Source organism: Myotis myotis, unplaced genomic scaffold (assembly GCF_014108235.1).
Source record: "Myotis myotis isolate mMyoMyo1 unplaced genomic scaffold, mMyoMyo1.p scaffold_m19_p_13, whole genome shotgun sequence".
In the NCBI taxonomy this organism is placed as follows: Eukaryota; Metazoa; Chordata; class Mammalia; order Chiroptera; family Vespertilionidae; genus Myotis; species Myotis myotis.
In genome coordinates, this window is record NW_023416317.1 from 22,163,522 (window position 1) to 22,191,471 (window position 27,950).

The window sequence follows — 27,950 nt, forward strand, 5'->3', positions numbered from 1 at the left end:
CCTCAAAACCATACTATGAGTTAGGTACATTTATTATCTCAAATCCAGAGAGGTGAAGTTATTTGTCCAACATCACACAGCAAGTGCCTGGCCAGGGTGTGACCTTAGGTTAGTCCAACCACAGAGCCCTAAACCATGACCTTACCGCATGTTGCGCACTGAGCTCATTCTCCTCCAGCCTTCAGTCCCCCGACACCCACCACTTTCCAGTAGGAACAGAAAGAGAACTATTGTTGGCAGAGCCCTAGGCTCTGTAGCGTCCTGGAGAAATAAGAGGGCAAAGGTGCCAAAAGCTCTATGGGGGCATCCCTGGGCCTGGTGCCTGGGAGGTGGAGACAGTGCAGGTGGAGGTGCAAGGGCATCTGGGCCGCCTGGGCCGGCGTCAGGTGGAGGCGTCTGAGGAAGGCTTCATCCAGGACCTGCGGTGGGAGAGGATGTCAGCATTCAGCCAGGTCAGTTCCAACCAACTCTAACCAAAATGGGAGTTAGGCAAGTACTTCCTCCTCCCCTCCATGTCTGTAGCTATTAATTTCCTTTCTACGTGTGCACATGTAAACACTCATGCACGCTCACTATGGCAGGCACTGGCTAGGGGTTCATCAGATCAGTTTTTGCCTGAGCATAGAGCTAAACTACATTTCCCAGCCCCTCTTGCAGTTTGGTGAGGACATGTGATTGAGTTCTAGCCAATGGAATGGGAGTGTTCGTATGTATGCCGTTTCCAGACCTGGCCCATGAAAATCTCCCACATGAACCTGCACTGTCCCCACTTACCTGCTGGCTAGATAGCAACAGCCTGGGTCTGAGTGACTCCTTGGAGCAAAGCCCACCTGCCCCATCCCCCATTCATTGGATTTAACATGGAGGGAAACTAATGTGTTAAAGACTGTCTAGTATTTTGGGGCTAGCCTGTTAGAACTGATAGTTACCTAATACACAACCTCCTTTATCCCTTTTACCAAAGAGACTCAAAGAACAGCAGCCGTAGAAGGGCCTTTAGAAATCAGCTAGTTCAGCTTTCTTGGTGAACAGATGGGACAGATGAGGCCCAAGACGGGGGGTGTCACTTGCTCAGGGCCATACAGCAAGACAGGGCTACAGTAGCTTTGGAAGCCAAGAGGGACTGCCTCCCAGTGCCCAGCTGCAGAGGTAAGGTCTGGAGATCTGCCCACCCTCGTCCCCCAGCCCACCCCCAGAGGGCAGAAGACAGGTCAGCTTGGGCACCTGTTTTTGGGGCTTGGTGCTCTCCGCTGGCAGTAGAAAGCGTTGGCCCAGGACAGTGCCCACGCGGGCTGAATACCTGTGGTCCCCGAGCACAGGGCAGAGCTGTAGTACCATGTGTACCTGTAGCTGACTGGGGAACACTAGGAGATAGGAGAGAGACCAGACGGTTAGCAGCTGCTCTCTGTCCTACCCAATATCGTCTGTTCCCATTTCTTCCAGGGAAACACCACCCCCATTCTCAGATCAGGTGGTTTTCGTGAGGCTGATGCTACTGCCCGGGCCTCCAGAGCAGGGCATATGACCAGGTCACAGCTGTCAATCCACCTGGCCTGTGAGATTCACCCATGAAGAGAGGCAACCCTGAATTCATTGTTGAAGCTACTGAGTATAAAGCATGTTCTTTCCTGCTGGGGTGCTGAACTGGTGCGGTGTAAGCCTGGAGCTACTGGAACCCTGGCCATCTCCACCTTCACTAGGGGAGAGCCTATAGGAGAAAGAAGCCAACGTATGGGAGGCAAGAAGAAGTGGAGAAACAGCTTCCTGATGACATCTTCTGAGCCTCTGGTCCAGCCAAATTATGTGAGCCAATCAATTCTTTTTTGTCTTAAACCAATCTGAACTAGCTTTTGGGAAACTTACAACCAAAAGTACCTTGACAAATACAGAAGTGAGGGGGCTATATGCTAGATATGGTACAAAATGTTTCACATATATAAACTTATTTGTCATGACAACCCTGTAAGTGGGTCATATTATCATCTTGGAAAACCAAAGCTCAAAAAGAAGTGACTTGCCTACCACCATAAACTAGGATTTAAACCCGGGAGCTGTACTCTGCTTCTATGTCTGGTAATAATCTAAAAACCCTCTTGCTATAAACCACCTAGAAATCCCAGGAAGATATAACAACAATCTTTTAAAGACACAACTGGGTATACAGGCAAGTAAGGTCCTCAAGACCAGTGGTTCCCAAACTTATTTGGCCTACCGCCCCCTTTCCAGAAAAAATATTACTCAGCGCCCCCTGGAAATTAATTTTTAAAAAATTTTAATAGCAATTAAACAGAAAGATATATGTATTAATGTTTCTACCTTTTTCGTAAAATATAGTAAAGAAAGGTGTAAATTAGAAACATTGAAGTTTGAAATTATGAAACTATTTATTGAACTCAGAATAGAAAGGTAATACAAAAAAAGTTAAAACAAATGCGCCTGTGGCCATCACCGCCCCCCCCCCCCGATCGCTGCAGCGCCCACCAGGGGGCGGTAGCGCCCACTTTGGGAATCACTGCTCAAGACCAAAACACAAAAAGGAAAACAAATCCAGAACACACAAGAGCCCACAGTTCACCTATTCTCGGAGTGCTGCCAATCCTGATATCCAGGGGGTCTGGGTTCAAGTAGCTACCCCAGAGGCCAGGGATGAGCCCTTGCTGCCCCAATGAAAATGGGGGACCAGGAGAAAAAGCCAGCCACCAACGAAGGCAGATGATTACCTTAGGACTGGATAAGAGGAATGAACCATTCCCCTGAAAATTCATAGCCATGAGCCTGTTCTCACACAGGCTCGGGGCTCTACTACTTCTCGAATGATCTGTGAACTTGCAACTGAAACTAATATTTAGGGAGATCCTAAAGTAGTGATAGTCCTGAGGCATTCAGCAGAAGCAAAGGCAGAACCTCTCCCAAAGGGCCCACATCCAATGAGGCAATAAAGAGTTTCCAGAGTGCAGCAGAGATAAAGAAATAAGAAATATGGAAGAAAAGTTAATAGGGATAGAATGAGAAGGTCAGACATGTCTACGGTATTAGGCATTGATACCACAGAGACCCAGCTGAACCTAATCCACCAAGTGAGAGAGTCGGTGGGAAACACAACAGAATTAGACCCTCAAGAATTTCAGACAGTGGAATTATAGAAACACAATTGTTTAAAATGATTAAGGATTAAAAAAAAAGAAAAAGAAAAAGAAAGAACAAATAATACGGGTAAAAAAGCATGACATGTTTTTTAAAAGGCCATTTGTATTTATAAAAGAACCAAACGGAACTTCTAGAAGTGAAAAATATAGTCAATGGATAGGTTAAATTTGCAGGTTAGATCCAATTAAAGGAAAATTACTCAACTGGAAGATAGATCTAAAGAAATTACCCAGGCCCTGGCCATGTAGCTCAATTGGTTAGAGCATCATCCTAATCCACCAAGGTTGAGGGTTCAATCCCAATCAATGCACATACAGGAATCAGCCAAAGTGGAACAACAGATGGGTGTTTCTCTCTCTCCCTTCCTTCCTCTCTCTCTCTCTCAAATCAAAAGTAAAGAAATTACCCAGAGTGCAGCAGAGATAAAGAAACAAAAAAATATGAAAGAAAAGTTCATAGGGAATAGAATGAGAAGGTCAGACATGTCTACGGTATTAGGCATTGAAAAGGAAGAGAACAGAGAGAATGCAAGAGGCACAACATTTGGAAAGAGAACTTTCCAGGACTGATGAAATACATTAATCTTCAGATTCAGGAAGCACAGTGAATCCCAAGCAACATAAATAAAAATAAACCCCCACACCTAGATTTATCATAGGGAAATTACAGAACACTAAAGACAAAGAGAAGATCCTGAGATCAATAAGAGAAAAAGTTGATGAGCTACAAAGGAATGACCATTAGATTGACAATGGAAGACAAGCTGGGCCTGGTCACATATACCTTTGGGGTCCATCAGATGCTCCCCAGGCTGCTCCTAACACTACCACCTTCCTCCCCCTCCCTCACCTCCCCAGCCAAATGCAGTTCTAAAATCTGGCTGGCTGGGGCTCTAGACCCACCTGTTACTGGTTGCAGCTGGACCAGAGCACAGCCAGGGCCTGTGGCCATCACACGGAAGTGGCTTAGGGTCCTCTTGACACCTTCCAGGATGTCCTTTCGGGACGGGGACTTCACTGGAACTACCTGTGGTATCAGCCCCAAGAATGAACAAGTTCACACACACCCGGGAGCTATACCCAAACCCTCCCTGCTACTCAGGACAGGCAGTATAGGCAGTGGTCACGTGCCTGTTTTGGGAGACAGGAGAGCCAGCTACCTCAAGTCCATACCCTTAACTCCCCTGTAAGAGTAATATGACTGGAGAGTCTCCTCCTGTTCCCCACCCAGAGCCTGACTCACTGAACCAACGCCATCAACGTATTCCAGTTTCAGAGCTGCTTGGATCTTCCCCTCAGAAGTAGCGGGGATCCCATCAGTGACAGCCCTGGGAAGAGGCAGGAGGCGGTCACAGAGCGGCGTGGCGGGACCTCCCCACGGCCGCGGGGCCTCCCAGCACCTCTCACCAGTAGGTGGCCGTGGGTCTCTGGGCTCTTCGTGAGCAGGCGAAGAACTTCTGGAGGCGGCTTGCTGTCTGGGGACAACTGGAGAGGAGCACAAGCCCAGAGGCCTCCCTGACGGAAGGGGACAGACAAGTCATGAGAGTTAAAGTCCCTTGGGCTCACTCACAAAAAAAGGAGAGACACTGACCTGTTTAAGGCCAAACAGTAATACCAGATTACAACCCAGACCTCCTCCTGAGAAACAGGGCTCCCTCGTGCTTGAGAAGCTATGCAGCTCAATGTGTGTCTCACTCCGCCTTGGATCCCAGGAGCTCAGAGTTAAGTGTCATAACAATCACCACCAATTGCGGAGTGTCCACCATGTGCCAAGCCCTACACTACTAATTTTATATATATATTATCTCTGAAATAATTAAATTCCCCACACACAAGCCAAGGAGTTTGTGATTTCTTCTCAAGTACCATCTCTAATTGATGGCAGTTAGACGAAAGAATATCGACCATCAGTTCATGGCAATGCCTGCCCATGAGTATGGACTTGGAAAAGTGTCTGCATACTGAACATGGCTCTCACTAGTATTAGCTCTACGTAACGATTAAGGAAACTGAGGCTCAGTGAGGTTTCATGCTTTGCCTAAGATGCCAGTTTGTGCATGAGGATTTGAACCCAGATCGGTCTGCTCCCTCCTGCACCTTGTATTCTATCTCTATGATCCCAAGCCAGCCATGGAAATGCCTCGGCTTCTTTCCAAGCAACTGTTCCCTAACCCTAGATGGATGCCTATCCTACCGTCCAATCACGCCCACCACTTACTTCCCAGATGCTCGGACAACCTGGAGCTCCTGCTCCCCAAGCCCCAGGGACTGGCTCAGCTCTGGCAGCACTGAGAACAATGTCAGCTCTCCTGGTTTTCCTGGAAAAAAAAGAAAGAAAAAATACAAGCTGCTCCAGAGGCAACTCTATCCCATCATCCCCTTCTCTTCACTATTCCCTCCTTAGAGACATCAAACCCCCTTTCAGTGCATCTCCTTCCCCTGCTCATACCTGTCACTGGGAGACCCTGCGGCTTGTTCAGCGTCACTAGTGGTCCTAAGACAGACATACAGGAACATCATTGACAGAAAAAGCAGCAGTTCGAGTTTACAAAGCACTTTCTCAATTCATCTTTTTTTATTTTTATTATTGACACTGTTACTGATGTCCCATTTTTCCACTCCCTTTGCCCCCCTCCACCCAGCCCCGACCCCCCTTCCCTCTGGCTCAATTCATCTTATCATGAGGCCCCACCACAACTCTCAGACATGTTATCAAACACACCCTAAACTAAACTTCTTCCTGTCCCTCATGTATGGGACGCTCCTGCCACCTCAGGGCCTTTGCATTTGCTGTTTCTTCTGTCCCAGATTTTCATGTCTGTCTCCTCCATATCATCCTGGCTCAGACGTCACCAGCAGAGGGGCCTAATTCTGCAATCTAATGTCTGCCCCACTCCTACAGTCCCTCACCGTCATACCACTGTTTTATTCATAGCACTGATCACTAGTAACTACCTTGTTCATTTGTTTAATCCATTTCTCCCACTAAAATATTGGCTCGCTGAGTCCAGAAACCATATTTATCTTGTATAGCCATGCCTGGTGTCTAGAACACAGCCTATGCTCAATAAATAGTTAAGAGAAGTATTAAATAGCTGAATGAAGACTGAGGCTCAAATTGTTACTTTCCCAAAACCACACAGCCTAGATCCGACTCCAGAGCCTGTGTTTTGTCCATCAATAAGCAATTTATTACAGCAATTCCCATTCTGAAGTGCCTAATGTGTTTAACACTCTCTAGCTCTTTCCACCTTCCCACCCCATACTCCATAATGCCCAGGTTCAGAGAGATTATGTGGCTCATTCCTGCCCATGACTCTTATACAGCGGTTCTCAACCTGTGGGTCGCGACCCCTTTGGCAGTCAAACGACCCTTTCACAGGGGTCGCCTAAAACCATCCTGCATATCAGATATTGACATTACGATTCATAACAGTAGCAACATTACAGTTATGAAGTAGCAACGAAAATAATTTTATGGTTGGGTCATAACATGAGGAACTGTATTTAAAGGGCCCGAAGGTTGAGAACCACTGCTCTAATAGGAGGCAGACCAGGATTGGACCCCAAAGGCTTTTAATGGGGAGCCCATCCAGTTGGCCAGAAGGCTCGGGCAGCACGCTCCCCTCCCCGTCTCTGTGCAGCTGTCTCGCTCACGCTCACCTTTCTGGTCCACCACAGATGCCCTCAGCACATCGACCAGCTCCTCCCGACTGAGGTTCTCTGGCTGCAGCAGCCCTGGGAAGGACTGGTTTCCCAGGGACCCTGATCGCTTGCTGGAGCCTCGAGGTTGCAGCTGACGCCTGGAAAAGGTGGAGTAAGCCACAGGGGAGTGTGTTTACCGAGGTGCCGCCCATTCTTAAATCCTAAATCCTAACAAATGCCTCAGAATGCTTGGGCGGAGGTCTCCGAAAATTCAGGTTCCACTGGCCCCATTTTACAGAGGAGAAGACTGAGGCTCAGAGAGGACTAGTGACGAATGTGCCATCACACAGCAGATCCACATTGGAACCCATAGCTTCCTAACTCCAGATCCCGCACGCACCTTCCCCTAGCCCCACCCTCCCACCCCCACGGAAGTGTGTATGGAGGTGTGTGCAATCACCGGGCCTCGGTGCCAAAGCCTGCGACCTTGCGAGCTGAGCTGACCCCAGGCCCCCGCCACCAGCCACCCCAGACCTGGCCCAACACCCGGTAGCCACCCATTTCCCCTGCGAAATCAGTGCGCATGTGTCTAGAGGGCAGCCCACGCCCCACGCTAGCCCACAGCACGCTGATTGGTCAGATAGACTGTCAATCGGAAAAGCCAGAAGGCGGGCTTTAGAGCCGTGAGAAGGCGGAAGTTCGCCTTCGCCTGGAAGGAAGTGCTTCTGGGGAGCCGTAGGCACAGAGTAGAGAAGGTTTTTGTCAGGGTCGCAGAGGCTCTCCACGAACAAAACGGGCCAAAGGTTGACGGAAAGAGGCCGCAAGCTAACCTGGCTAGGTAAGGGAAGCCTGCACGGCCGCCTTGCAAACTCAGAGGCCTATAGGAACCACAAAGGATAGTCTGAAATTAAAACGTTGGGAACTAAAAGCAGTTTATGGTGGGTAGTCATGTTCTAGGCCAGTATCTTACCTGGAAAAGGCCCATCTTTATCATAACGGAGACTGTCTGTTGTTCCTTTGCACCTGTGATACATATCGTTGGAATGTCAAATTTTCCAGACCCCTCGAAGCACGGGCACCAGTCTGCAGAGACCACAGATTGCCTTGTTGTTATTGAGTTAGTTTGTTGACTGTTAACTCTCCTGCACCCACCTAAGTAAAAAGTGTGTCTATCATCTTACTTTTTATCCAATCCCAGAGTTTCCCCTCCCTCCTCCGCCCCACTTTGCTTTCTCCCACCTCCCTAATCTATCACCAATGGGTTTCATGTAACCCATTTGATTGTAATGTATAAAACAAGGTGCAGCCCTAGCGGGTTTGGCTCAGTGGATAGAGCATCTGCCTGCGGACTAGAGGGTCCCAGGTTCCATTCCGGCCAAGGGCATATGCCCAGGTTTCGGGCTCGATCCTCCACGTGCGTGTGGGAGAGAGCCAATCAATGATTCTCTCTCATCATTGATGTTTCTATCTCTCTATCTCTCCCTTCCTCTCAGAAATCAATAAAAATATATGTATTAAAACACACACACACACACACACACAGTGCATAACTGCCATTCTCCAGAGCATTATCTCAATCCATTGAGATTTTGTTTCCCGGCATTTGTCGACAGTTTGGCTCAAATAAACCCACAAAAATTCTTCACGGGTTTGAATATTTCTTAATGTTGACAGGGAACCTGAGACACAGAGCAGAGAAGAAATTCATCAGGGTCAGAGAGGCTATCTCAGGACAAAACTGAACGAAAGTTAAGGTCTTCTAATTACCATTTTAATTCTAGAAGTCTTCTGATTTCAAAAAGCCACTGTCTTAAGGCGAGTTGGGGGTAGGGGTGAGGGAAATCCAGTAAACTGCTTGGAAGAACAGCCTGGTTCACAATCCAAAAGGAGAGAAAGTCCAGAGGCAGGGGATTCACTAAAGCATTATTTATCAAAGCAAAAACAAAACAAGCCTCAAAACTGGAAACATAAATTGTCCTGTGATTAGCTCTGTATGGGAAATAAATCTAATACATTACCTACTCAACATTTTTAAAAAATATATTTTTATTGATTTCAGAAGGGAAGGGAGAGCGAGAGAGATAGAAACATCAAAAATGAGAATCACAGATTGGCTGCCTCCTGCACGCCCCGCACTGGGGATCGAGCCCACAACCCGGGCATGTGCCCTTGACCAGAATCTAACCCAGAACCCTTCAGTCTGTAGGCCAACACTATCCACTGAGCCAAACTGGCTAGGCCTTTTCAACATCTTTTTCATGCTAACTCTATTCCAGGCCCTGGCAACTGGGGAACACAGATCAGCAAGACCCAGGCACTACTCACAGGAAGTTCAACCAAGTGGATACAGTTCAAATCACAGCATCACAACACACCTTGATAAACCCTGTGCAGATTTAGTGAGGAGTGAGGAACCAGGTGAAATCAGAAAAGGTGTCCAAGCCTGGGTTATGATTGGCAGGTGTGAAGAACTTATAGAAATTCACCAGGAAGCAGAAGTAGGGAACAACAAGAGAAATGAACTAAGTAAAAAACAAACAAACAAAATGGATTCTTTTCTGTAATTACAACTATGGAAAAGTCACATGCAACCTGTGTATTGTTTTATTTATTTACTAAGAGCACTATAACTTTTAATTCATTGTTTGCATTAACAAAAGACTTCAAATTAAACCTAAATCCATCAACAGAGGGATGGCTAAGTCAATTGTAGCACATCCAGACCGTGCAGCCATTAAGGAATGTATAGGTCTATATGTGCTGGTATGACTCAATCTCCAGAGAATATTAAGTAAAAAGAACAAAGGTAAGGGCAGTGTGACTAGAATATGCATGCACTGTGTGTGTGTGTGTGTGTGTGTGTATATATATATGTATATATATATATATATATATAGTCATGTTCCACATAATGACATTTCAGTCAACTACGGACCACATGTGATGGTGGTCACATAAATTATAATAGAGCCCTGGCCAGTGTGACCCATTGGTTAGGCTTCCTCCTATGCACAAAAGGGTCGTTGGTTCTATTTAGGTCAGGCACATGCCTGGGTTGCAGGCTCAATCCCTGGTAGGAGGTGTTCCCACCTGATTGATGTTTCACTCTCACATCGGTGTTTCTCTTTTTCTCCCTCTCCCTGTATCTCTAAAAAGTTTTAAAAATGTCTTTAAAAAAAACCTCTCACATCGATGTTTCTCTCCCTCTAAAAAAATCATTTAAAATATTTTTACAAAAGATTATAATGGAGTTGAAATATTACTATCACCTAGTGAGGTTGAAGCTGTTACACTGTCATAGCACAATGCTTAACTCACATGTTTGTGGTGATACTGGTGTAGACAAACCTTTCATAGAAAAGAATAGTGTATACAATTCTGTATAGTATATAATACTTAAAAATAGTAATAAATAGCTATGGGACTGGTTTATGTATTCACTATACTATATTTTTATCATTACTTTAGAGTGTACTCTTTCTACTTATTAAAAAAAAAGTTTGCCATAAAACAGTATGCCATGTTATACTAGCAGCAGGATCATACATCTCATACTTACTGCATCAATGAATTGCATAATTTTCTTTTGTGCTTGATTTAATCTCATGTTGTTTTGTACAGTAACATGCTCCACAGCAGTGGTTCTCAACCTTCCTAATGCCGCGACCCTTTAATACAGTTCCTCATGTTGTGGTGACCCCCAATTTCATTATTACAAATTGAACATAATTAAAGCATAGTGATTAATCACAAAAACAATATGTAATTATATATGTGTTTTCCGATGGTCTTAGGCGACCCCTGTGAAAGGGTCGCTCGACCCCCCAAAGGGGTCGCGACCCACAGGTTGAGAACCGCTGCTCTACAGGATTGTAGCCTCGGTGTGTAGCAGGCCATACCATTTAGGTTTGTGTAAGTGCGCTCTATAATGTTCACACAACAATGAAATTGTCTAACGCTGCATTCCCCAGAACTATCCCCATCATTATGGGGTGCATGACTGTATATGTGTGTGCAATTTATGTATATTTGTTTTATTTATATACTCCTGGATTTCTGAAAGTGTTAGGGAGAAGGGCATATAATAGGAATAGGACCACAGTTGTTTAATGATTATTCACTTTACTAACTATAGGTAAGAGGTTTAAACATTTTTTAAAGTATGTTTTTATTGATTTGAGAGAGAGGAAGGGAGAGGGAGAAAGAGAGAGAAACATCCATGCAACACTGATTGGCTGCTCTAGCGCGCCCCCTGCTGGGGATCGAGCCCATAACCCCGGGTGTATGCCCTGACTGAGAAATGGACTTCTTGGTGCATGGGTCATGCTCTACCACAGAGCCACACCTGCTGGTCAGGCTATAACAGGTTTCTTACAGATCCTGGGAAACTGGAGAATCTGATGCAAGAAGAAAAACAAGGCTGTAAAAAGATACAATGCCTTGGAGCCTGGATAGATCCATTACTCAAAAAATTCAAGGACAGGAAACACTTTGATTTGGTTGCTGTGCCTGGACCCTGACCCCCTCCGGGAATTCGCCTCAGGAATGCTGACCATTCTCCAGTCCCAGGAACAGGCTGAACTGGTTTTTAACAGTAAATTAACTATCTTGTTATCGGACTTCAAGATCCTGGAAGGAGACACAGGGACCATGGACCCTGCAGCCCTTATCCTGTCCCCCTTCCCCTTTGCACATAGCCCATCTTTCTTATCCATATATTGTCAGCCAACTAGTAGATGTTAGAGCAGAATTTTCAGGATGACCTGCTGCTCTCTCCATAGTGCTGGCATAATTGGATTAATGCTCATGTAATTCAACCTTGTCAATGCTTAATTTGGCTCAAGTAGTGACGACAGGTAGCCCCGGACCTGTTTTGTGTCCGGTTTTAAAAGGACACACAAAAACAAGATGGTGGTTACTTCCTGAGAAGGAATCATAGGTGAGAAGATGAATAAATATGTTTTCCCTTAGGAGCTGCTTAAATCTTTTATCTCATTGATATATTTCATTTATATATACACACATACCTAGTATAAATATCTAAATCAAGCATAAAAGACTAAAATTCATAAAATTTTTAAAATAATAAAAAATTTCAAAACTAAAATTTGATAGAACTAAATTTTTAAAAGACGGTGTGATTCTATTTACATGACATTTTAGAAAAGGCAAACTATTTTGGCAGAAAACCAAGTGGATGCCAAGGGCTTGGGGTGGGTGGGGGAATAGGATTGACTAGAAAGGAGCCTAAAGGAGCTTTTTGGCATGCTGGAAGTGGTGGTTACATACTGTATCAATTTGCCCAAAGTTAATTGAACTACTAGTATATACCTTAAAAGGGTAAATTTTATTATATGTAAGTTATACCTCAAGAACTTTTTCTAATTCAAATATTTAAATAGCCAATTCTTTAGATGTGGGTAAATATAGACAGGACTGGCAAGAACTTTGGCAATAATGCAAGTGGTTGCCGAAACCGGTTTGGCTCAGTGGATAGAGCATCGGCCTGCGGACTGAAAGGTCCCGGGTTCGATTCCAGTCAAGGGCATGTACCTTGGTTGCGGGCACATCCCCAGTAGGAGATGTGCAGGAGGCAGCTGATCGATGTTTCTCTCTCATCGATGTTTCTAACTCTCTATCTCTCTCCCTTCCTCTCTGTAAAAAATCAATAAAATATATAAAAAAAAAATAATAATGCAAGTGGTGTGGTTTTATCTTGTTTGGGACTTGGACATTACTGTGCTTTGTCATAGGTCCCATGGTATTTTTTTATTTATTACTAGAGGCCCAGTGCACGAATTCATGCACAGGTGTGGTCTGCCGGACAGCCCCGATCAGGGTGATCTGGCTAGGCAGACCTGGGTAAGGGCCACAGGGGATTGGCGGGACAGCCCCGCCCTCTGGTTGAACTCAGGTCGAGAGGACAACTTGCATATTACCCTTTTATTATATAGGATTGATTTCAGAGAGGAAGGGAGAGGGCGTGAGAGAGATAGAAACATCAATGACGAGAGAGAATATTGATAGGCTGCCTCCTGCACTCCACCTATTGGGGACTTGAGCCCACAGTTTAGGCATGTGCCCTTGACTGGAATCAAACCTGGGACCCTTCAGTCCATAGGCCAACGCTCTATCCACTGAGCCAAACCGGCTAGGGCAAGTCCCATGGTATTTTAAATTTTTATTTATTTGTTTTAGAGAAAGAGAGGAAAGGAGAGAGAGAGAAACATCAGTTTGTTGTTCCACTTATTTATGCATTCATAGATTGATTCTTGTATGTGCCCTGACTGGGGATCGAACCCCCAACCATGGTGTATGGGGATGATGCTCTAACCAACTGAGCTACCCAGTCAGGGTAGGCCCCGCGGTATTTTAGGATCCTTCTTTGGAAAGGCCGCCTGTGCCAGCTTGAGCAAGATGGAAAGACTAAGGCTGAGTGGCTGGGACGCAGCCTGCTCTAACTGCAGCGGACCTCCTCCACTGGCCCCCGAGGGGACCATGCCTCTACTTGGACTGGCTGCTGGCCCTGTTGAGACTTGAGCTCCTACATTCTTTCAAATTTTCCCTCCACATGCCCCAGACTCATCAAGGCCTGCCTTCTCCTATTCACTGCCCACTGCTGGTGTGACCCCATTAATCTCCACGCTCCTTGAAGAAAAGGAAGACCTAAGTTTTCCTGGGCTGGGAGGGCTCAGTGTCAAGAGTCAGTCACTCAATACTCCTTTGTGAAGCTCTGAATCTCAGAAGGAGGGGGAGTGGAGACAGAGTCCAAGCCTCTTCCACCCCCAGCCCAACTCAGTGTATGACTGACTTTACAGCAGGAACAGGTAGGCCGCAGACTCAGCCAAGGGTGACCAGAAACAGCTTCTGTGCTCATACAAACAATGTGCCTCCATGTGAGAAGGCCCACCCCATGGAGCCAGGATGGCACTGAGCCAAGCCCCGGCCATAACTGCAAAAAGAGCAGGAAAGCCCAGAAGAGAAAGTGTTCTGCTGGCTCTGGCAGCTCCTCCCACACATGCTGCAGGGTATGGGTCAGCTGCCAGCATTAACTCTCCAACTCTAGCTGTGGTAACCCAGGCCTTTGTCTTTGTTCTTAATAAACCCAAATAGACTTTAAGTAAGGGTCAGGAAGGACACTTTGTTGACTCTGAGAGTTACAGACTAAAGCATGGTCACCTGCAAACACTTTTTGCTTGTTTTGTTTGACTTGTCCTATATTGAAAAATGCCAGCTCACACTGATGAGAAATTAATATTCTTTGTGGCTACCTAACAGCTTGTTTTGAAATCCTGAGGCTGAAAGTTCTGAATTGTCTGCCAAGCTAGGGAAGGCATTGATTGAGAGCCGTGTTACAGCTTGGTTAGTGCTTTACCACCTAAACACTTAAAAGGTTGTAATAAAATTCAACAGTGAGAAGTTAGAAGAGTGCCTTAATCCCACCCTGCCAATCAAAACCCTTCTGATAGGCAAATTTCTTTTGTAAATTGTTACTTAGTGTATGGATTATATGGTTTGCTCAAGTCTCTGATTCAGCAGACATTTTTGGCAGAAAAAGTGCTGTTTCCTGTAACCCCATATGTTGGAGACTGGTTTGACAATAGATTCCTCTTTTCCTTTAGACCTGTTCAACCTTCCAGATAGAACTCATCTCCAAAGAACACAGGCAAAGATGCTATCAGCAGGAACCATTTATTGCCAACTCTCTAATATCATATACTAATGGGCCTGACAGTTCACTCAGGAGTATTAGGTATGGGGGCCAGGAGGTAGGGAGTGTGATGAAAGTACAGCATGTGAGGACCGGTAGCCGAGGCGCAGACTTCGTGCCTAGCCTGCTGGCGACCAGTCTTGGTCAGCTAAGCTACCTTGGACAGGGAGGAGCTAGGCCCGGACAAAAACCCTCAACTCTCCTTTGGCCATCCATCCCAGGCTTCCAGCCCTCCGCCCTGCTTCCACATTCATAGTCCTGTGTGGGTGAGGGAGACGTACGGAGGTAAGAAGCTCTTTAACTGCCAGGCTTGTGGGCGCTACCAGCTGAGCATGGGGTTCCCGGGCTAGTCCTTGGCTGGAGAAGGCCTTCGAGGACTTAGGCCTTCATTGCAGTATCTTCAGACAGGTCGGGATGAGGGATGGGGCCTTGCCCTTAGGGGGCTGCCCCTCCTCTGTGGCATCCAGAAGCTGCTGCATGTAACAGGAGGTGCCGAGCAGCATGTGGCCCGTGGCCTGCATGCTGAAGAGGGCCCAGCGAAGAGCTTCCCTGGGTGGAATGAGAAGGCAGTAGAGTTAAAATACAGAGAAAACTCCTGGCTGCATCTCCTAAATGCTCCTCCCCATGCTCCCTTACTAATTTCATAACTTGCAGAGTGATATGCAAATAGGAACAGATGCTGCCTTCCCCCAGCAAATGGGAAAGGGCCTACAGGCATTACCTGCAATTGTACCTTAATTGAAATGTCCAAAAATTCAAGCTCATTTAACAAGGCCATTTATTTGTTTGTTTGTTTAATTTATTTTTTTAATCCTCACCGGAGGATATTTTTTCCATTGATTTTTAGAGAGAGTGAAAGGGAGGGAGAAGGGGCTAGGGAGAGAGAGAAAGAAATGTCGATGTGAGAGACACATTGATTGGTCGCCTCCCGCATGTACCCTGATTGAACTGATTGAACCATAACCGAGGTACATGCCCTTGACCAGGAATTGAACCCGAGACCCTTGGATCCAACAAGACCTATTATTTTTGTAATACTACTTGGACCAACCAATATAACATGGTCTACATCTCATGTTATGTAGATGATGTTATATTGACCTACAAAACATGAAGATCATAACTCTGCCCTTCACAGCATCTCTTGTGGACCCTGGGATCATAGTGATCCCACACAGGGTTAGGAGGTTGAAACAGCATCAATCACTTAACATGGGGTCTGATGTGTAGAAGAATAGGGGAAATGTGGGGTCAAGAGTAACTGGTTGACTGCTTGACTACTTTATTATTTTTTTTTTTTTAAATATATTTTATTGATTTTTTACAGAGAGGAAGGGAGAGAGATAGTTAGAAACATTGATGAGAGAGAAACATCGATCAGCTGCTTCCTGCACATCTCCTACTGGGGATGTGCCCGCAACCCAGGTACATGCCCTTGACCAGAATCGAACCTGGGACCTTTCAGTCCGCAAGCTGACGCTCTATCCACTGAGCCAAACCGGTTTCGGCTGCTTGACTACTTTAAGTTCTTAGCCAAATCTGTTTAAAAGATAGGTGAGAGTCACTAGTGGTGTCAGTCCCAGGGGGGATCAGGGAGGGGAAAACAAAAGGAAAATAAGTACTTCCTGGTTGATTTTAAAACTTGTCTTCTATTAACCTTCATTTAATAAATTCTGGTGGAGACCCTGGTCAGTCCCGATATGCTAAGATTGCGGGTTCAATCCCCGGTCAGGGCACATACAAGAAGCCACTAATGAATGCATAAATAAGTGGAACAACCAATCAATGTTTTTTCTCTCCCTTCCTCTGTCTCTAAAAATAAATAAATAAATAAACAAATTCTGGTGGAGGTAGGGGTGGAGGGCAGAAAAATAATTAGAACCATAAACATCTACACATAAAAATACTTTGAAATTCTCTGAAATCAATAAAAAATATATTTTAAAAGTATATTTTATTGATTTTTACAGAGAGGAAGAGAGAGGAATAGAGAGTTAGATGAGAGAGAAACATCAATCAGCTGCCTCCTGCACGCCCCTTACTGGGAATCAAGCCCAGGACCAAAGTACATGCCCTTGACCAGAATCAAATCCCAGACCCTTCAGTCCTTGGGCCAACGCTCTATCCACTGAGCCAAACCAGATAGGGCTATTTCAACATTCTTGATGAACATACATATGGGTGGGGTTTTGAATTCTCCTTGGAACTGATTGTAACTTCTTTTCTCTCATTAATTAGTGAATTCAATAAACTCTCTGACACATGTTCATTTTTAACAGATTAGAAGACTACTTAGGAAAATTTACTATTTTAAGTGAAAAAAAAATAATTATTATAATAGAAGATAATTAGAAAAACTAAATATATCCCAGTTCTACCCGGAGGAGTATGTGTACCCCTTTGGCATACATGAGTGAAATGTAAAGCACTAATTCAGCCGTAAGATCTAGCACATGCTGTCATGCTTTGTCAGCATCAATACCAGTTCCAGGCCCTAAAAGGCTGAGGTCCATGTGAGCAGATAGGGGCTCTCCATTGCTGCATACCCACCCTGCCCCCAGCGAATCCCAATTTACTCACTTCATGACGCGCTTGGCCCCATAGCAATGAAGATTGTAGGAAAGGGAGTATGTGCCATAGAGAGTTGCCTTTACATTCAGGCAGCCAATGAAGTCCTGTGGGTTCAGCTTGTACAGGTCAAAGGTTACTCGGGCCACGTCGATCTTCTTGGCAGGCTTATGGGAGAGGGAGAGTTGGTACCTAGAGCCCTGAATCAAGACAAGTGTGTGGTTGGCACCCCTCAAGGACTTCTGATTCCCAATGTTCTCCCTCCACAGGTGGCACCTCACCTGGTCTGATGGGGGCTGCCATTTCTGCCCCTTCTGGAGGGCCATGAACACTGTGTCGTCTGCCAGCGTTTGGAAATACTCTTCTGTCTCTACCACTGTGCCATCTTCCTCCAGCACCAGGAAGAAGGGCTTGTTTGCCAGCATCAGGGTGTCCCGGACCTGGGGAATAAGGTTAGTGATGCTTCTGCCACCCCACGCAGCCACAGAGCTGGTATAGGGAAGACCCACATCACATCATAGGGAAAGAGCAAGTGGCCCAGAGTCTATGGAATGGGACTGCAGCTCAGGCTGTTTCTGTGAGACCACCATCCAAAGACTGTATTGTGGTATCTCTTGGTACCTGGCATCATGGTTAATATTCTAGAAGAGTGCTGTCCAGTAAAAATATAATGGAAGTTACATGTGTAAATTTCTATTGAGATATAATTCATATGTTATAAAATTCGACCTTTTAGAGTATAGAATTTAGTGTTTTCCCCTACATTCACAAAGTTATGCAACCACCACCACTACCTAATTTCAGAATCAAAAGAAACCCAGTACCCATTAGTAGTCATTCCCCATTTCCCAATCCATAACAACTTCTACTTTACAGGATTTGGCTGTTCTGGACATTTCATGTAAACAGAATCATACATTATGTGGTCTTTTTACACTGGCTTCTTAGTATGTTTCAAGGTTCACCCATGTTGCAACATGATTCCCTCCTCTGTATGGTTGAATCATATTCTAAAATATAGATATACTACATTTTTAATTGATTCATCAATTGATAGACCTGTGATTGTTTCCCTTTTTGAGTATCACGAATAATGCTGTTATGATCATTCCTATACAAATTTTTGGGTGAAAATATATTTCCTGTTTTCCTGGGTATATACCTAGGAGTGACACTTCTGAGTCATATAGTTGACCCCATGTTTAACTTTTTAAGGAACTACCAAACTGCTTTCAAAAGCAGCTGCATCATTTTATATTCCCACCAGCAATGTATGAGGATTTCAATTTCTACACAACCTCATCAACACTTGTTATTGTCTATCTTTTATTTTAGTCAGGCAATTGGGAATGAAGTGATTCTGATTTACATTTCCCTAATGACTAAGATGTTGAATACATTTTTCTGTGTTGTTACCCATTTGTGTTACATTCTTTACAGAAACATCCACTCAAATTCTTTGTCCATTTTTAAATAGGTTGTCTTTTTATTATTGAGTTATGAGTTCTTTATATAGTCTGGATACTCGATCCTTATGAGATATGTGATTCACAAATATTTTCTCCCATTCTGTGGATTGTCTTTTCATTTTTTCATAGTGTCTGTTGATGCAAAACAAGTTTTTAATGTTGATTTTTCCCCTTTTTGGTTGGTTGTGCTTTGGTGCCATATCTAAGAAACCAAGGTCATGAAGATTTACACCTATGTTTTCTTCTAAGGGTTGTATAGTTTTAGATCTACATTTAGCTTTTTAATCTAGTTTGACTTAATTTTGTACATAGTGTGAGGTAGGGATCCAATTTTATTTTTTGCATGTGGTTATCCCATTGTGCCACCACCATTTGTTGAAAAGAGTATTCTTTCTCTATGAATAGTCTTGGCACCCTGTAAAAAAATCAATTGACCATAGATACATGGGTTTATTTCTGGACTTTCAATTCTATTCCATTGATTTGAATTTTCTAATAGCATACCCTGGCCAGTGTTACTAAGTGGATAGGGCTTCGACCCAGTGCACTGAAGGGCATGTACCTGGGTTGCAAGTTTGATCCCTGTCTAGGCACCTCGGAGAGGCAACCAATTGATGTGTCTCTCTCACATTGATGTGTGTCTCTCTCTCTCCCCCTTCCTCCCTTCCACTCTTTCGAAAAATCAATGGGAAAAATATCCTCTGGTGAGGATAAATAAATAAATAAATAAAATTTCTAATAGCCACATTAAAAACAGGTAGAATTACATGTAATATATTTAACTCAATCTAAAATATATATAACTAAGATAAAAATTTTATAAGATTTTACATTTTTTCCATATTAAGTCTTCAAAATCTTATATGCACTTTATTTTTTTTTTAAAATATATTTTATTGATTTTTTACAGAGAGGAAGGGAGAGAGATAGACAGTTAGAAACATCTATGAGAGAGGAACATCGATTAGCTGCCTCCTGCACATCTCCCACTGGGGATGTGCCCGCAACCCAGGTACATGCCCTTGACCGGAATTGAACCCAGGACCCCTCAGTCCGCAAGCCGACACTCTATCCACTGAGCCAAACCGGTTTCGGCTTATATGCACTTTATATGTAAACACATCTCAATTTCAACTAGATAAATTTCAAGAATTTAGTAACCACATATAACTAGTAGCTACTGCATTGGATAGTGCAACTCTAGCGATAAAGAGACATAGTTTGAATTCTAGCTTCTCTACTTCATTGTTCTGAACTTAAGTCACCTAATTTCTCTAAACTAGCTTCATAATCTAAAAAGTTGAGGCAAGTACATTAGAACCCTCACAATAATTAAATGCAAAAGTGTGAGATGATAGCGTAGGTTTAAATCCAGTGAATAAACTTGGCCTCTGCCCCTAGAAAATGGGAATAATTGTAACTACCTCAAGGTGATGATGATAAGAAATGCTACACATAAGTCATTTGGCAGAGTCCATAGTCCGTAGTGTGCATTTACTAAAATTTATACTATACTAATTAAAATGGAAAGAGACCCATGACATGTTATAGGATGAAAAGTCAGCTCTATACTACATGACCCCATTTAAGTTATATATAAGGATAGGCTATTTAGGACAGTCACAGTCACACCGTTAATTCTCTTGGAATAGTAGAATTTTCACTTTACTTTTCTTGGATTTGTTAGAGAACATATTTTTCTGCTTAAAATCCTTTAATATAGGCCTGGGATGAGCAACACACCAACAGCAATGAACACACCTAGCTCCCAGATCTTGGTTTCTGAATACCATTCTTCACTACAGTGAAACAGACCTTCTTAGAAAAAAATGGTGAACTCTAGGGCTAGGGCAGGAAAAATACAAGATGAGCCTGTAATACCTTGTTGTGCCAGAAAGTCAGAAAGCACAACACAGAAATAGGGCTGAAGGGAGTCTCACTGGCCAAGTCTGGGAAAATTTGAGCATCAATAAATAATCTGTTACCATCCTTATATCCCATTTAAGTGATGATACTTGAGTCTTTTTGATATAAATAAGTAAATAAATTGAAATTTAGATGCAGAATGAGATTTTACTTAGTGCAAAGTACTTCCCTAGAAAATAATTAACAGAAAGGAAAAAATAATAACTTTATATAGAGAAGCCTGACTGTACCTTTAAAAACTTTTTTTTTTTTACAGAGAGAGAGAGAGAGAGAGAGAGAGAGAGAGAGAGAGAGAGTTGTTCCACTTATTTTTGTATGTGCTCTGACTGGGGATTGAACTCTCAACCTTAGTATTTGGGACAACACTCCCACTAACTAATCTACCTGTCCAGGGCCCTGACCATACCTTTTTATTCAAATATTCAAAGTTAAACAGTAATGTGACAAATCAAAATTGTATGCAATTAAATAATTCTAAACTAAAGAAGCATAAACAAAATAACTAGCTTTTAATCTTCAAAATAGTAAAGGTCATGAATGCCAAGGAAATTGAGGAACTGTTTCATACTGAAGGAGACTAAAGAGGTGCACAGTTTTGGCCAGTGTGGCTCAGTGGTAGAGCATCAGCTAGTGCACCAAAGGGTGACGGGTTTAATTCCTAGTCAAGGGCAGGTACCTGGGTTGCAGGTCTCTCCCTGGTGCAGGTCTCTCTCACATCAATGTTTCTCTAGCTCTCCCTCCCTCCTACTCTCTTTAAAAATCAATGGGAAATTATCCTTGGGTGAGGATTAAGCCAGAGAGAGAAAGAGAAATTCCATGGCCAGTAGCTCAGTTGGTTAGAGCATCCTCCAATACACCAAAGTTGTGGGTTCAATCCCGGGTCAGAGCACATACAAGAATCAACTAATCAATATATAAATAAATGGAACAACAAATCAATGTCTCTGTCTCTTCCTCTTCATTTCTCTCTCTCTTTAAAATAAATAAATTAGGCCCTAGAGATCCAGCACAGAAGCTCTCCCACTGCAGACACAGCGGACTCTCATAGCCAGTTAGCCTGGAGGTCAAATCACCCCCGGTATTGCCAACAACAATCAAGGCTTAACTACAACAAGACTGCGCACAAAGACCACTAGGGGGTGCACCAAGAAAGCATAAAAAATGCGGAGACAAAGAAACAGGACAAAACTGTCAATGGAGGATATTGAGTTCAGAACCACACTTTTAAGGTCTCTTAAGAACTGTCTAGAAGCCGCCGATAAATGTAGTGAGATCCTCAAGAAATCTAATGAGACCCTCGATGTTATGATAAAGAACCAACTAGAAATTAAGCATACACGGACTGAAATAACAAATACTATACAGACTCCCAACAGCAGATCAGAGGAGCGCAAGAATCAAGGCAAAGATTTGAAATGCGAAGAAGCAAAAAACACCCAACCAGAAAAGCAAAATGAAAAAAGAATCCGAAAATATGAAGATAGTGTAAGGAGCCTCTGGGACAGCTTCAGGCGTACCAACATCAGAATTATAGGGGTGCCAAAAGATGAGAGAGAGCAAGATATTGAAAACCTATGTGAAGAAATAATGACAGAAACCTCCCCCACCTGGTGAAAGAAATAGACTTACAGGTCCAGGAAGCGCAGAGAACCCCAAACAAAAGGAATCCAAAGAGGACCACACCAAGACACATCATAATTAAAATGCTAAGAGCAAAAGACAAAGAGAGAATCTTAAAAGCAGCAAGAGAAAGAAACTCAGTTACCTACAAGGGAATACCCATACGACTGTCAGCTGATTTCTCAACAGAAACTTTGCAGGCCAGAAGGGAATGGCAAGAAATATTCAAAGTGATGAATACCAAGAACCTACAACCAAGATTACTTTATCCAGCAAAGCTATCATTCAGAATTGAAGGTCAGATATAGAGCTTCACAGATAAGGAAAGGCTAAAGGAGTCCATCACCAAATAAGAAAGGTATCCTTTAAGAAGAGGAAGAAGAAGAAAAAGGTAAAGATACAAATTATGAACAACAAACATGCATCTATCAACAAGTGAATCTAAGAATCAAGTGAATAAATAACCTGGGGATCATAATAGAATCAGGGACATAGAAAGGGAATGGATTGACTATTCTTGGGGGGGAAAGGGGTGTGGGAGATGCGGGAAGAGACTGGACAAAAATCGTGCACCTGCCGAAACCGGTTTGGCTCAGTGGATAGAGCGTCGGCCTGCGGACTGAAAGGTCCCAGGTTCGATTCCGGTCAAGGGCATGTACCTGGGTTGCGGGCACATCCCCAGTAGGAGATGTGCAGGAGGCGGCTGATCGATGTTTCTCTCCCATCGATGTTTCTAACTCTCTATCTCTCTCCCTTCCTCTCTGTAAAAAATCAATAAAATATATTAAAAAAAAAAAAAAATCGTGCACCTATGGATGAAGACAGTGGGTGGGGAGTGAGGGCGGAGGGTGGGGCGGGAACTGGGAGGAGGAGAGTTATGGGGGGGAAAAAGAGGAACAAATGTAATAATCTGAACAATAAAGATTTAATTAAAATAAATAAATTAAAAATTTTTTAAAAAGAGAGATTCACAATTAAATAGAACACTTGATCCTGACCTGGGTCCTTTTGCTACAAAGCACATTATTAGGATAATTGCAAACACTTGAATGTAGTCTCAAGATCAAATGGTAGTTATATAATATTGTATTTTGCCTGATTTTGATGGTTGTATTGTGATTATATAGGAGAATATCCTTGTCTGGAGAAAACACACATTGATGTATCCAAGAATGACAAGCATTAGGTCGGCAACTTGCTTTCAAGTGCTTCAGGAAGTTTCATTGCTCTTGCAAATTTTGTTAGTTTGAGATTGTTTCAAAATTAGTTTTCATTTTAAAAAATCCCCCAATGGCTTTCTGTTATCTTTTTTTTTTTTTTAAGTATTTTTATTGATTGCAGAGAGGAAGGGAGAGGGAGAGAGAGAGATAGAAACATCAACGATGAGAGAGAATCATTGATCATCTGCCTCCCGAACACCCCCTACTGGGGATTGAGCCCGCAACCCTGGCATGTGCGCTTGACCAGAATTGAACCTGGGACCCCTCAGTCCGCAGGCCAACGCTCTATCCACTGAGCCAAACCAGCTAGAGCTTTTCTTTTAACATGAAACCCAACTGTTCTCTGCCATGGCCAATAAAGGACTTCATACCCTGGTCTCTCCCAACCATATCTCCTTACCCTCTCTCCTCTCATTTTCTCTGCTCCTTTCTTTCTGTTGCCAAATTTGGAAAGTTAGTCTAGATAGAAGGATGTCTTCCTAATTCCAAGTAGACTTCACTTCTGACCTATGATCCATCTTAGAAAGCTGTCCCTCCCTGCATCCTCTGCAGTTAGGGCTCTGACTAGGAATTCCCAAACTCAGTGGCTATAAGAATCTCCTGAAGAATCTGCTAAAATGACAATTCCTGTGCCCCACTCATGACCTAATCAGTCTCAGGGGGAGAAGTCTGGGAAGCCATGTGTTAACAAGGCCATTGTAATGCATAAGGTGGTCCCTGAACCTCAGTATGAAAAATAGTGCAGAGTCTAGACCAGGGGTGGGCAAACTTTTTGACTCTAGGGCCACAATGGGTTCTTAAACTGGACCAGAGGGCCGGAACAAAAGCATGGATGGAGTGTTTGTGTGAACTAATATAAATTCAAAGTAAACATCATTACATAAAAGGGTACGGTCTTTTTTTTTTTTAGTTTTATTCATTTCAAATGGACCGGATCCGGCCTGCGGGCCATAGTTTGCCCACGGCTGGTCTAGACTCAAGTGTGAAGGAGCCCTTTTGATTCCAGGCACAAGAAATGCAGTCTGGCACAACCGGAAGCCTTACAAGGGAGGGGAAATTGGCTTCCAGGAAGACTGGGCCTAATTCAGAGAAATGGGGGAGAGAACCTAGAATAGAGGGTTAGGTCGGCTATGATTTTTTTTTAATACTTTTTTATTGATTTCAGACAGGAGGGGAGAGGGAGATAGAAACATCAATGATGAGAGAGAATCCGTGATCAGCTTCCTCCTGCACATCCTCTACTGGGGATGGAGCCTGCAACTCAGGCATGTGCCCTGGACTGGAACTGAACCTGGGACCCTTCAGTTCGCAGGCTGACACTCTATCCACTGAGCCAAACCAGCTAGGGTGAGCTATGATTTCGATATGTTAAACAGACTAGTAATTGGAAGCCTAATTCAAACATTTGATCTGTGTCAGGCACCTGGACTTGCAGATGAGCAGGATCCCACCCCCTGGAGCTGATAAGCTAGTGGGGCAGTGAAGCGCATGACTAATATGGAGCCAGAACAGATGAGGCTGTAGGCCGGGCAACGGAGGAAGATACCCCCAAGCAGTGGAGAGGAAGCTGGAAATGGGGAAGGGTGTCATTCTTGCCTGCTGTGACTACCATCCACAAGCGTTGTATATCCTTGGTTTTCTCCCCTGGAAGCTTCCCTGATTAACAGTTTGAAGAAAGCCTTCTACAGCTATTTAAAAAATCCTTATGTGGAAGGTCAGTATAGGGAACAGACTGAGGAGAACTGCCCTGGCTGAAGGGAGGAGATGGAGAAGGGAATGTCTAAAATCTTGCCCATTTCCCCAGCTTCCCGGCACTTCTACAAGTTTAAGAACGACTGTAAAAGGCAACCTAAGGATCCTTCCAGGGAGCAATTATGCTCTGAAAATACCACTGATCATCATATCAACATATCAACATATAGGAAAGCAATATACTGCCCTCCCCCTGTCAACGGACAGACAACACTAATCAACTGTACAGCACTCCAGGCAGGCACTACCAACCCACTTGACCTGGCCTGAGAAAGGAAATCTTTTCGCCATGTAAGCCATGAACTTCATCCTTACTGAACTTGCAGCTCATGACCTGGAGGACAGAGGCAGCAGGCAGGGCCAACTCTGAGCCAAGGTCCCAGTGGCTGGGCTGTGCAGAGGTCAGGCCTGCCCCTCACCTTGTGGAGGAGGTCCTCCAGGCTGTGTGCCGTGATGCCCTTCCGCACACTCCGGTCCTGGGTGCTCACTCTGCAGGGCCGGGCTCTGAGGGGCTCCGGGCTGGGCTCCGACAGCAGCTGCTGGGTGACCACCGAGGTGCTCACTGCCACATACCTGGGGGTGGTTTGGGGCATTAGAATAAGCTGCCTGCTGCTTCCCAGCTCTCACCCCATAGCAATCCCTGTAGGCTGAGTTCACCATATTCCTCCTCCCCTACCACCCACCAGGCCTGCTCTAGATAGTCTTACTCAAAAGTCAGCCACATCAGTGCATCTGAGACTTTAATGGGCATCCAAGTCCTGTGGGGATCTTGGTGAAGTGCAGATTCTGATTCAGTAGGTCTGGGTGGAGTGTGAGATTCTATGTGTCTGAAAAATTCCCAAGTGATATTGACTCTGCGGGTTCTCAGACCATGAGGGGGAACAGTGATAGAAGACCCACCCCACATTCCCCCAATTCCACTTTCCTCTCTTGGCCTCACTCTTCTCACCTGTAAAGTGAGATAAAGTGGCGAAGCTGACGTCAGTGTAAGGTGTTGTTGTGCTCTGACATAACACAATGTAGGACCAACGGAGTGGAGGGAACCTGGGTTTTGGAGTCAGGCAGGCAGAGTTAGAATCCTGGCCCCGCTATCCATTTGCCAGGTAATGGAAAGCATCCACTCTGTGCCCCAGCTCCCTCGTCTATTAATTTGGCATAATCATCCCCACTTCCCAACGTCCTGGTGAGGCTGAAATGAGATCAAGAATGAAAGCACAAGCACAGTGTGGTGGTAATCTTGGGTCCCATTACAGAGCCCCTGAGTCAGAACCTGCACTTTACGAAGACACACAAGTGACTTATGTGCCACTGAAATTGGAGAAGTTCTGCCCTACCGCTCTCAGGTAGCTCCCCTTCCCTTTCACCCTCGGCTCTCCTCACCTGGAGAGGGACTTGGGGTTGAGAAGGCTGAGGGACTTCATGGCGTATTCCATCCTCGTCAGCTGGACTGCATTGGACCTGGGAAGGAAGCAGAAACAGCTCATTACCGTGGACTGGGAGGGTTTCCGTTCTCTCATCATTTGACACAGAACCACCCCACCCCCATCCAGCAAGCTTCCACCCTGCTCTTCCCTCTCAATTCACAGACACCCTCCCCAGCCTTTTTTCTGTCCAGCCCTGTGCACACCGACTGTGACCAAGTTGGAGACCCCCTCAGTGCCCAGGCTCAGCCCCACTCAGCTGCTCCACCCTCCCTAGTACCACTCACTCCATGTTTCTCTGACTCTGGCTCTGCTCACACTGATCAGGGATCCCAAGTTGGAGCTAAAGACGCCAGGCCTGGTTAATTCCTGTCCCTGGGGGCAGAGTCCACTTTGTGCTGGCAGGAGGTGAGTCACACCACCTCACACTGCTGGGGACTGTTCCCTCAGCTGTAGTCCAGAGACATCACAGGTCAGGCCTCACAGGCCAGGCAGCCCAGGCTAAGCCTGCTCTCTCCCGTAGGCCCTTGAGCAATCCAAACCCTCCTGAGGCTTCCCACTGACTAAAGGGACTTTGTGAGATGATGGAGAATGTTCCATATCTCTTCTCTCTGTTTCCATAGCTACTAGCCCAATGTGGCTATTGAGCACTTAAAATGTTGCTAGGATGCCTAAGGGGCTGGATTTTTAATTATTTTTAATGCTAACTGGATTTAAATAGCCATGGTGTCTTATGGCTCCTGGAAACCATACTGGACAGTATAGCTCTAGCTGACAGCTTTGGGCTCATCTGCTACCACTTTATCTCCTAAACCTCCATGCTCCAGCTTTGCATGTTCCAAGCATGCAAACGGCAGTCCCCTCCACCTGCAATGCCTTCCTTTGGCCCAGAGCTAAATGTTTGTAGCTTTGAAGCCCTAGTTGCATTGCTTTCCACTCCTTGGAAAGCCTTCATACACAGCTCACAGAATTTCCCCTTCAACCTGCCCTTCCTACTTCTTAGCCAAGTGTCTATTTCTGTCTTAGCCCCCTAGGCACGGGGTGCCTGGCCCTGAGATGTTCTCCCTAATCCTAGCCCCCAGCACAGCAAGGGCCTGGCACAGAATAAGGGGCTCAAGGAGCGGTCATGGAAGAAAAGCCCCCTCCACAGTCAGATAAAATCACTCTTTCCTTCTAAAGACGTGGGGAAGAGGGCTCCTCAGACCTGCCTTGCCTGTGAAAGTTCACTATCCAAGTCTGCTTGTTTGGGCCTCACTCCTCACTCCCATTCCCTATCCATAGCAAAACTCTGCCAAGCCCCACCTCACCTGCTCTCCAAGAGCCAAAAAACAAAACACCACAAAACAAAAAACTCCTTACCTCCCCCTCACAGTCTCCTAACCTCCTTATAGTACTGCCCTGCTCAGCTCAGCCCTCCCTTCATTTTATTTCCAGCTCCCGGGGGAAGCCCCTCCCCTGGCCTTCAGTGCCAG

At 44.8% G+C, this 27,950-nt stretch overlaps 2 protein-coding genes and 1 long non-coding RNA gene across 8 annotated transcripts; 1 reads left to right on the forward strand and 2 right to left on the reverse strand.

The window, feature by feature from the left end:
• Nucleotides 1–14: 14 nt before the first annotated feature.
• On the reverse strand, nt 15–7,393 carry RPUSD3 (RNA pseudouridine synthase D3). 3 transcript variants are annotated; one of them, XM_036332109.1, is made up of 9 exons: nt 7,252–7,393; nt 6,810–6,949; nt 5,596–5,640; nt 5,365–5,464; nt 4,554–4,661; nt 4,390–4,474; nt 4,050–4,173; nt 1,225–1,364; nt 15–419 (listed from the first exon to the last, which is right to left on the reverse strand). In XM_036332109.1, exons 1-9 carry the CDS (start codon nt 7,374–7,376, stop codon nt 228–230), a joined length of 1,059 nt encoding a protein of 352 aa, XP_036188002.1. In that variant the 5' UTR covers nt 7,377–7,393; the 3' UTR covers nt 15–227. The 3 variants fall into 3 exon arrangements, with proteins under 3 accessions (XP_036188002.1, XP_036188004.1, XP_036188005.1); XM_036332111.1 differs by lacking the exon at nt 5,596–5,640; XM_036332112.1 differs by lacking the exon at nt 1,225–1,364 and having other exon boundaries at nt 286–419.
• Nucleotides 7,388–25,481, forward strand: LOC118668042. Of its 2 annotated transcripts, none has more exons than XR_004971498.1 (3): nt 7,388–7,629; nt 17,340–17,522; nt 25,110–25,481. It is a non-coding gene; the product is annotated as an uncharacterized LOC118668042 (long non-coding RNA). The 2 variants fall into 2 exon arrangements; XR_004971499.1 differs by lacking the exon at nt 25,110–25,481 and adding an exon at nt 21,458–21,514.
• On the reverse strand, nt 14,468–27,937 carry CIDEC (cell death inducing DFFA like effector c). 3 transcript variants are annotated; one of them, XM_036332118.1, is made up of 6 exons: nt 27,838–27,937; nt 26,438–26,515; nt 25,477–25,630; nt 17,352–17,510; nt 17,083–17,270; nt 14,468–15,051 (listed from the first exon to the last, which is right to left on the reverse strand). In XM_036332118.1, the coding sequence occupies exons 2-6, from the start codon at nt 26,488–26,490 to the stop codon at nt 14,889–14,891; spliced, it is 717 nt and encodes a 238-aa protein (XP_036188011.1). In that variant the 5' UTR covers nt 26,491–26,515; nt 27,838–27,937; the 3' UTR covers nt 14,468–14,888. The 3 variants fall into 3 exon arrangements, with proteins under 3 accessions (XP_036188011.1, XP_036188012.1, XP_036188010.1); XM_036332119.1 differs by lacking the exon at nt 27,838–27,937 and adding an exon at nt 27,786–27,807; XM_036332117.1 differs by lacking the exon at nt 27,838–27,937 and adding an exon at nt 26,766–26,868.
• Nucleotides 27,938–27,950: the final 13 nt, after the last annotated feature.